The sequence below is a fragment of the Catharus ustulatus genome, chromosome 3, assembly GCF_009819885.2.
Source record: "Catharus ustulatus isolate bCatUst1 chromosome 3, bCatUst1.pri.v2, whole genome shotgun sequence".
NCBI lineage: Eukaryota > Metazoa > Chordata > Aves > Passeriformes > Turdidae > Catharus > Catharus ustulatus.
The window spans coordinates 43,972,944-43,983,615 of NC_046223.1; the positions used below are offsets into that span (position 1 = coordinate 43,972,944).

The 10,672-nt window shown below is 41.2% G+C and overlaps 1 protein-coding gene across 1 annotated transcript in view; it reads left to right on the plus strand.

Moving 5' to 3' along the window:
• PGBD5 (piggyBac transposable element derived 5) overlaps window positions 1-10,672 on the plus strand; it is a 66,899-nt gene that overhangs the window by 48,231 nt on the left and 7,996 nt on the right. Inside the window, exons 5-6 of the mRNA XM_033055117.2 lie at window positions 3,244-3,441; window positions 9,322-9,427. Of these exons, the coding sequence (XP_032911008.1) occupies window positions 3,244-3,441; window positions 9,322-9,427 (304 nt within the window). The remainder of the gene's footprint in view (window positions 1-3,243; window positions 3,442-9,321; window positions 9,428-10,672) is intronic.

The following is a 10,672-nucleotide window of genomic DNA, read 5'->3' on the forward strand; positions in this document are numbered from 1 at the left end:
TGTAGCACCTTCATTGCACCACAGTAGACAGTTGTGTGCCTCATAATAGAAAAGGATGTCAGTGAACATAATTCTAAGACCTATGTGAAGGTACCAAGAACTGAGAAAACTTCAGAAAATAAGATAGAACACTTTGATCTTTTCCAAAATCAAAACTCTGAATAGACCTCTTTTATTTTTCAGGGGACATACAAAGAATTTCTTTCACTGGCCTCTGAATAGAACTGAAAACCTGCTCTGAAATGCCCCAGATTCTCTGTTCTGTCAGCAGACAGCTGTCACCGCTATTTGCTGTGACATTCATTCATAGTCACATCCCTTTTTCCCTCTCTAAGCATTAGTATTGTCCTTTATAGAGGACAAAACCTCCTAAAGCCCTATGTTCCATGCTTCCCTTAAACACTGATCCCTGAAAGTCCCTTCTACATGTTCTGAACCATCAGGAGCAGCTGGCTCTGTTTTCCAGAGGGGCTGGTGCTGGCAAAGCTGCAAGAGCTGCCAGCCTAGTTGACTATGGCATTCCCACTAGGTTTGCAGGATTCTGCAACTCCAGGACTAAATGTAGACTAAAGCAAACTCACTTCTGCTCCCCACAGCACCCCAACCCCGGTTTCCCATCTCTGACTTGACCCAGTATTGCATGTGGAATAAATGATTGTGTAGAATGTGTATTTTTGCCTGATGACCTTTGTGAACTATACTAATGAAGGTGTGGTGAAACAGGCTTCAGCAAAGCTCTCTGGAGGCTGGAGACTTCGGGAAAGAGTTTTGGGTGAATACACCACTTTTATTCTTTGCTAAACTATCTTAGGTTATTCATTTATATTGCACTTACAGTTTAAGAAGACCAGAGAACAACCTGTTTCCAGTGACTCCTATGTGTGCAGCAAACACCTGTTGTGATTCTGATTTAATTACACACGAAAACTTCATTGAGTCAGATGGGTGTAATTTTTATTGCTTTTATTGCTATAGTAACTGGGTGGTTTTAAAAATCTCTACAGTAGATTAAGGGTTTCATCCATGATGAGAGATGCTAGTAAGTCTGCAGAAGTGCTGCACTTTTCTAGGCTGTGCAGCAGGAAGGCTATAGGATGTGTTCCTTAGAGAGAAAATGATTCCCATTATTCTGCATGAGGAGTGGAACATCTGTTGGAACTTTTCTGGAGGCTTATTGCTACAATAAAAGAAAAGGTTACAACTAATTAGTATGGGATCTCGGAGATGGCTGTTGATGTTTTGAAGCTCTAGCACAATAATATAGTTATTAGCTTGGTTTTGTTCCATTGCAGCCTCCTGGAAAAAGTATCACATTTCAATGAATAATAAACTCTGGGCAGCTAAGGAAATTCTTCTCAGGTTTTCTTGTTATCAAAGCAGGAAGATCTTAATATTTGCTAGAAGAAAGCTTTATAAATGTTTACTACGTTAATGGCTAAGTCTGAAGGTAAATGACCTACACTGTTTGGGTATCTCTTAGCAACAGAAGAAATTTTTAAAAATAAAAATAAAAAATCAGCTTTCCACTGGAGGTGAAGTTCCCTCTATAACGACTGTTGTCATCAGGCTTTTCTCATTTTCTTTTGTGGAAGGAATTTATGGATTTCCAGGACTGATTCATTCATTAGAAATGACTGGTGGAGTGCAGGTTTCTCCCTTGAGAATGAAGTGTTCCCATTGCTGTGTTGGTTGACCTTCTTCTCTCATCAGTGGCTTAAATTTCTGATGGAAGAGCTGTAGCTCCTTGTAGATCTGCCCACAGCAACTGGACCAATGTATGAGTACATGCAGTTAATTTATTAGTATTCCTGTAGTGTCTGTGAGCTGTTGAGTGGATGCTCAGCATGCCAATCACTATGTGAACCAAGGACAAAGGCTGCACCTGCACTCAAGAGATTAGGTGCTTCCAGAAAGACAGAGGCAGAAGAGCCACATAAATGGAAATCCAGGAACAGAGGTAACATGTTTATGGAAACATAACAACAGAGGTAACATGTTTAGGGGAAGCCAGACACTGCATTCTGACTTTGCTTTTTCACTGTAAGGATACCATGCAAAATTCAGCATGATGAAAAATTTGATCAAGCAGACTTAGCTGACAGATGAGCTTTAAACCACCACGAGATGTGCACAGATGTCACCTGCTTCCATGCCCACTGGTTTTTTCCACTCAAATGGGTTAACACAAAACTGAGGGAGAACATGGAAATTTCCATCCAAGATTTCTTTGAGTCGGGGAAAAATTTGATCGAGAAGATCTGCTTCTCTTGTACTAACAGAATCAGGCTGTTGTATTTCAGAGTCTAATGAAAAATTCAAGCATTGTTATTGATGTTGATTTCAAACCTTGTTTGTGCCCACCTGGCTGTGTTAAGATGCATTTTGCAGTGTTAGATTTTATTCATTGCCTCTTTCCCATATGAAAAGGCGAAGAAGCTGTGAGCAACAGACTGTGTCTCCTGCAAGAGCCTCTGGTGTCTGTGCAGGACAGATCAGTGCTTGCTTTAGTGTCCTAAAATCAGAACTAGTTTTCACAAACTTGTATTTCCATCTTCTCCATCCTTCTGGCATTGCATTTTTTTTAAATCAAACAGTGGTTTTAGTGGTTTTTAGCTGCTTAAGCAACATTTTCTTAGCAAAGCAGATGATGCAGATGCAATATGTATTCAAGCTAAAAATCAAGAACATGGCAGCACAGTGAAGATTAAACTATTGTGACTAAATGCATCATAGGAGTCATGTTGAAGAATTTATTTGTTAATATCTGAGATTCTATAGCTTTCCCCATCTCCCTGATCCTTCCAAAATTTATTCTTTTAGTTAAACATCCAAGACTCTCTTGGATCATAAGTTCTGATTTGTCCCATAATGCGTATCACCACTGGGGGATTTTTGAGACTAATTTTAAATGTTGTTATGTTATACGTTATATACATTATAATGTTAAACACAGATTGTAGGTGTTACATCTAGGAAAATACCCTGAATTGTTTTTCCCATTGTTTCCTTGTGACAATGCAGGAGGCATGCAGTATATTTCAATAAGAGATCAGGCTTTCTGCACTTGTCTGTAGGACACAAATATTTGATATTACAGAAGAAAACCAGTTGGCTGACATGTCTGTTGGGTTAAAAGGTTGTAGGGCAAGTTCTTTCACAGGTCCTTCAGGCTTGCTCTGCTGGTTTTGCTCTCTGGGTCCATGCAATGACTTGCTGATAGGGAATGTGTTCGTTCACGTGCAGAGATTTACTGCTGTGGGTTGCTGAGCACCAGGAAGAGTGACTGCACAGGCCTACCTCCCTCCATGCTGAACAATTCTGCAACTCCACAGTCCAGAGGACAGTACAGAATAAGAATGAAGGGAAACATGTCATTGATTTGCTGGTACAATAAAGGGCACTTTCGTTTTCTGACCAATGCCTATTCTCCAGTACAACAAGGTAAGCAATATTCCTGCTTCTCGTTTCAAAAGTGCAGATGCTTTATGTCACAAGCCAAAGTGAGTCACTGAGATTGATAATAAGCCTGAACAAAGAGCTTGATTGTAACTGATCATACATCCTAGATAAACAGTAGCTGTAATGATTACTTCCCTTTTTGTCTTCATACAGCTATTCTTTCTTTCCCATACAAAGGTTAAAAAGCCTTCTGCTAATGCAGCCTTCTTTTCTGAGCTGGTGGAGGCACTATCCTTTTAGGTATACAGATTATATCTTTGCTGATGGTCAGAGAAAGGAAGATGGTTACCGCATAAAACAATATTAGCCCCATTTGCAAAGCATCTTGTAGGATTAGTGCTACAGAAAAATTAATAAACGTCGTGATATATTTTGAACTCCATGCAGACCCTACAATTAATTTTTCTTATCTAGTAAAAACTTAGTCACAAACAAATATCTTTTTTGCCAGAAGTAGATATGATTAAGGTTTCCTGCTGTATGTTAAACTGATTTTGGCAATCGATGAAAAGAAACCAAAACAGATAATTTGGATAGTTCAAATAATTACAGAGAGCTTCTTGCTACTGAAATACTTTCCTTTTTGAAAGTATGAGATGGATTTAAGAACATCTGGAAACTTCTGTAAAATGCAATGACTAACTAACTTCTTGAAATTACTTTTCAGTGAGAATGTTGTTTCAGTTTCTTACAATTTTTCTGATTCATATTTATGTATAATTGCCAGAGATAAATGAGTATAACATAAACATTTAAATATAAAGCCACCAATTCAGAGGCATCTTCTACACTCATTTTCTGAATCCCAAGCAACCCTCACATGTGTGTACAGATTACAGGAGCAAAGCTAAGGCTTAGAATTACTGTATGGCAAACTGAGAAAGCTGACAGTGTGTTGTTCAGTGCCTTGCCAGAAGGCTCATTGCCTTAGCAAAGTGTGGCTGATGCTGAGGAACTGTGCTGGGCATCCCAGCAGAGTGAGTGCCTGGAGATTCAGATGGAGTGGTGTCTGAGCACAAATGCTGAAAATATATATGTGAAGGAAGTATGACACTTGGAGATCTTGCTGAAGCCAGTCTCTGGAGCAATGTAGTCCCCCATGAGGGGCTTTCACCATCAGGAGTTGTTGCACCATGGTTTTTGCTGGATTTGGATTATTCAACTGGACAAGAGTTATTGCTATAAAGTACTACTTGTTTTTTATAGACTAACATGGAGCATTTGGTTATAATTCACAAATGTTAGGAAAATACTGTTTGTAAACATCAGTGTTAACTGCCCTATTAAAAAGAGGAGCGAAAGCAGATTGTGCTGGCAGCATCCTTTAAAAGCAGCACATGGAGGTGTGAGCTGTTGTGCTTGTGATTGACCTTGGGTCTTTCTGGCCCAATAGATAGGATTGTAGGTGGTATGTGTGAGGTATTTATGATTACGACCTTTGTGTGTGATGGACAAGGCTTTCCCAACTCGTTGCTCACCAAATGCTGGCTAGGATAGTTGACATAGTTCACTGTGAATCAGAGCAGAAAACAGAGACTGGCTTTTTGAAGAGGGATACTGAGCAAAAAGTCTCTAGCAGGGACATAGGAACAGATGGAAGCTCGGTGGGAAGGCAAGAGACCAGATTGCTTGCCTCTGATTTGGCATCACTAAAGTCAGTGCAGCAAAGACAGTTTAAACCAACTCAAGAGAAGCTGGACCACCAGTCGCCTCTAAGGCATGTAAATATAGAGGAGGAAGAGGAGAAATCTGTGCTCCTTGAGACAGGCTTGTAGCACGGATGTGCTCAGCACATGTTACAGGGGAGAGGGGGTAGTTAAACAGGGCCAAAACTCACACAGGGCAGTTGAACAGAGGCTGGTGCCAGTGGGATTGTCTGGTGATGCACAGTGTGTGTTTGCACTTGGCTGGGTGTCAATGTGTGTGGGCTGGAGGAGGCCATGAAGAGAAAACCTTAAAAACAGAAGGCAAGAGATGGTCAACAGAACACTTAGGATAAGAAAAGAGGTGGACATAGCTAATAACTACTATTTATTGCAATTTAAAGAGAAGTCAAGAAGGTAAATCTTGCCTGTACATGGAGTGCAAATCCCACCCAAGCCAGAGGCACCAGGAGAGCAGTACACTTGCCAGAGCAGATCTATGCATACTATTCTTAGATGCAGCAGGTTGTTTACAATGGATGTTTTAAACCAGCATGTCATAATACATCATCTCAGATACTCGAGGATTAATATAATTCCTTTGGTCTTGTAAACACAGCCTGCTTATTCTGCTCTCAAGAATGCAGTTTCTGCCTAGAACAAAATCCGGCCTAATTTTTAATTGCTCTTAAGCTTTATTTTTCCCTTGTGCTTGTATTACAGAAGAAGCAAGAATTTAAAAGATATTAGGACCCCTAGAGATTAAAAAGTTACCTTATTCTAAAGCAGGTCATTTGTGCACTGGCCCAAATCTCCCCATCCGTGGGACAAAGCTGCATTTTTGTTTTTTTACTCTAGAGCTGCTGCCCACTTCCCAAGCATCTCCATTATTGTGTTCTAAAAATAATTGCAATCTTTTCTACCTTTCATATGTAGCAGGATGGAACAGGCAGCAGCCTCACTTGCTCCACGGTAGGGTGACCAGAATAAAATAAAATCTTCAGCAAAAAACTGTTGAACCCATGATCTTTTTAAGTAGCTTTTTTGGGAGAAGAACTTCCACAGATGTTCTTCACCAACTAGCTCTACTTAAAAGCTAAACAGTCAATTACTAAGTGTAGAAAACAAAGCTTGGGCCACATATGCAAGGAATAAAGAGCAGCAGATGGCATATTAGCATCTCCTAAATGACTTGTGAGAAGATGGGAGATGTTGTGGAGCTATCACAATTGTATGAAGCAGTTGTATGAGTCTCTGTGTGGTTCTTACTCCAGGAGAAGTTGGAGTGACAGGTGACTGGTGACAGTCCAGTGTCCAGAAAAAATCAGTTTGTGAGATTAGCCCAGAAATGGAAAATCTGGGGAAGAAGTATAATGTTAAAAAGCGTGTTCCAGAATGTATAAACTCAGGGTTTCAACTTACCATTGCCATGTGTCCTTTGTGAGACTACAGTCAGGAAGGAGGTTGTGTCCCAGCATGGCAAGATTGGGGATGGGAAGACCTCGATCATCAGACCTTGTACAATGCTGAATGTCAGCAATTCCTATAAAGAACTGTAAGGAATCAAAATCCTGATAAAAAAGCCAGATAGCACTTGATCATGCAATGCCCCTTCTTTCATACTGTTATGAAACCTCAAGGTTTGACAAGAAGGATGCAAGTGCTGGTATTAGTGGGACTCCCATTTAAAAAAACCACATTTTTCTAGATAGGCTTAGGGTAAGTGTTTTGAGGAAAGAAATGTATGTAAACCTTTGGCTTTTGGCTTGTTTCATTTGAGGTAGTATTTCCCAAGTTATGCTTCACAATCATAGAGCTTAAAACTTTAAATCAAAATGGAAAAAAAGGGTTAAAAGAACACCAAGCCCAAAAGCTGATGCCTGTCTATGGTGACAGGATGGAGGCTGGCAGTCAGCACCCTTTCCAGCATGGAAGCAAAAGCAGGCTGAGGCTGCAGTGCAGGCGGTGTGTTCCCTGGAGTGCTGCCAGGGATGGGAACACGGCAGTGCTGGGGGAGGACCAGGAGGGGAAATGTGTCATCGGATGTGCCGATGAGTCAGCTGGCTCGGGACATGTGCCACAGAGACCTGCAGCTAGGAATGACCCAGCTCTGGCAGTTGTCTTCCTGGGAAGGTGGGCTATGGCTATGAAACAAGCCTAGGAAAGGCTAAAAATAGTATACCTATAAAGCTATTTATATTCTCAAAACAGGGGAATGTTATGGGGAATATAATAGAAAGTGATAGGGAGTATACGGTTCTGCCACTGCAATGCATTCTTTTAAAGATTATGAATACTTATGAAGCAAATTGCAAAGGAAATACAAACCCTCCAAAGTGAAGGGGAAGAAAGAGAAGAGAGCAAGAGGAGAAGGAAGGTTATTTTTATTTTGTATAACACTTGTACCAGATTTTTTTTTGTATAACACTTGTACCAGGAACATACTTACCCTTCCCTGACTACTCTGATGAGATGGCAAGGGATTTTGCAGCACTAATGCAGCAGGCTGGTGGTGCACCAGTTCTTTTTACCTCATGCTGGCAGGGTATGTGTAGGACTCACTAAAAGAATCAAAACCACACTACAATAATTACATGAAAATAACAAAAAAAATTTTTGTTTGATTGGTTTTTCCCTCTGCTCCTTGGGTACATTTACACCCAGCTTGAGGAGGCAGAGGTGAAAGGAGAGTGTATTGAACAATTCAGAGGTAATATAATTTTGGACTCTTGGAAAATCAGACTTTAAACACCCCAAATAAATTTCTGCGTGGCTCAGATGTAACATGACATTTAGAATGTATTGCAATGCTAGCTTCAAAATAGAGCCTGCCAGCTAGGACAGCACAGGGGGCTTGACAGAGATAATGGATTGAATGAGACTTCCAGCTGGAGGAATGAAATGGTGAAGTCTGTAATCAAAACGTGAGTAGCATTTAAGGGCTGATTGTAAAAGAGTTGGCAGAAGGAAGGCCAAGAAAGTTTTCTTGAAAGCTTGAGAAAGAAGAAAGCCAAGGATTGTACCTGTACTGAAACAATGCTGAGAAAGGATCCAGCCAAGCCTGTGCTGCTCTAGACCTGGACAAAATAGTGTTGTACCTGGGAGAAGGGAGCCTCGCTAGGCAGTGTGCCACAGCCATGGAGTAAGTGGTGCTCCATACCCTGGGCAGGCATAAGGTCAAAAATTAGGGAACAGACTCCTATGCTCTCAGTTTGTTTTACCCACCCTTCCTTCCTGGGAGCTTTCCCCAGGAAGGGGGAAGAAGGATAGGAGCAATAAATCAGAAAGGAGCTAGTGGAGTTTCTTAGGAGGGCATTGGACTTACAAATACTGCTGTTGTATTGGATTGTCAAAGATAGACCACATGAGGGAATGGGGCACATTTCTGGAGTAACCTGCTCTAGCACCTGTCTGTGCAGAGTGGTTGGTAGAAGGCTGCAAGGTGATGCCTGTTGCCTTTCCACAGATTTCTGCAGTAGGCAGGATGGCCATCCCCCATGATGAGCTCAGTTACCAAGCCAGCTGACCAGGCAGGACAGGCAGCAGCACTTGCAGGCAGAGAAATGTGTGCTCTTAGTGAGCAACCTGCGGGTAACTTCTGAGCTCTGGCTCCCCACAGCAGGAACTGGGCTGCTTTTCATTTCAAAGAGACTGCAATCACACACCAGCTTCACTTCTGGCTTCGCTGAGTTCAGCCAGTTGGTTCCTTCTTACTGCATTTTCTCCTCTGTGTCAATTGGCACCCAGTGAAGGGAAGGTTATGTTGCCCTTGGCCCTCATGGGTGGAGATAAGCAAAGGATTTAATCTCAAGGGACTAATCTGGGATCTCCAGAATTCAAAGCATATGACAGCAAGTCACTGCTCTAGAGCTGGCCACAATTTCTTGTGATTCAAAAAAGGAGAGACTAATACCATCTTTAGGGGGCTACTGTGGGGCTACAGGAATGTGTGGGTTCTTTTGAATATGTGCCAAAGATGTTTGTGTCTAACATCTTTTCATTTCCAACTGAAAAATGATCCCTCTTCTTCCCCTTCTACTTTTCCATGTACTACCTGTGGGAAAAGAAATCAAATTAGCATCTGTTGCAGATAATTCTCCAGCTTTAGGGGGAAAACTGTCAATAATACTCATTTTATAAGCCATATATAGAAAACATATTTTTCAATTGCTTGAATTACATTGTCAATTTAAAACTGTTATGTTTCTAATTGATGCAGGAGTTATAATTAAGAGAAAAAGTGGAGAAATTCCATGCCCACTGGCAGTTGAAGCCTTTGCTGCTCACCTTAGCTACATCTGCAAATATGATGATAAATACAGCAAGTAAGTAAGAAGATATGCATGTTTGTGTGTACTTCTTTCACACCTTCTCTATTGCTGCAATATTTGAGTTGTTCATGTTGAGCTGCATCTGAGGGCCCAATGCTGCTTTCACTGAGTCTGACAGAACTTCTGTTTAAATCAAAGATCAGATGCTGGCTCTGCACAAAGCAAGACTGCATTGCTGGTATTGGTTTGGCTCTATCTATCCATCCATCGGTCAAAAAAAAAAAAAAAAAAAGAAATTTTGAGACACATGTCCTTTGAAGCTTAAAAATTACTTTTAAGAAGTGATGGGAGGATGAGCTAGCAGACTGATAGAGAATTCAACAGGGGCCTACCAGCCCCACAAGTTTCTCAGGCTAGCTCAGCTCTCCACCTCTAGCAGTAGATGGTGTTTAGCTGATAATCTGTCCTGGTGATATTTGCATCACCTGGAGCCAGAAGAAGAAAAGACATTCAGTTATGCATATAAAGCTGATCTACATGAGAGAGCAGAATGTAGAACTTTTGGCTCCTGAATTCCAGTTGGTGTCCTCAGTGTTAGCTTGTAATGTAGCAGGGAGGAACAGAAGTGAGTAAGAATAGCAGTAGTGAAGCTTGGCTGTGGGAATAGCAATGAGATACATAAGATTTCAGGAACTAGAAATTGAGCAGAGAGAAAAAGCAGCACAGATTTTTCAAGCCAGTTCTGGGCAAGGCAGCAAGAATTCAGCAAAATATATGAAAGAGGAGGTTGCTGGAGAATGATGCTGGGATCTGGTCTGAAGAAATCAATGTGGAAAAGAGCTGGGTAGTAGATTTAAATGGCTACTTAAAAAATGAAATTAGGAAAATGGGAGAATGGGAAATCTTATGACTGAAAGAGAGAATATTCTGGCAATCCTAGAATTAGTCAGAACCTAAATATAAAGATGTCAGTCATTTCTAGTTCTGCCTTGTGGTCCACCTACCAGCAGTGTACGCTCTCGCTCTACCCCCACATCCTCCCACCTACTGTTGACAGCAGCAGCAGCAATCATTCTTGGCTCACAATAAACCTGAGGAGAAGCATCAGCAAGCTTCCCAAAACTGTAATGTAATGTGACCGAGGCTTTTTTTTAGTTACAAATTGAAGGGATTCAGACCTACTTCTCCCATCACAAGGATATTTGTCATGGGTGAGCTCAAGGAATGTTCAGCAGTACTCTTGTTTACATGGAGTGATATAGAGGTGAGAGTGTTGCTGAAGTTGGCTTCTGAGAGCAA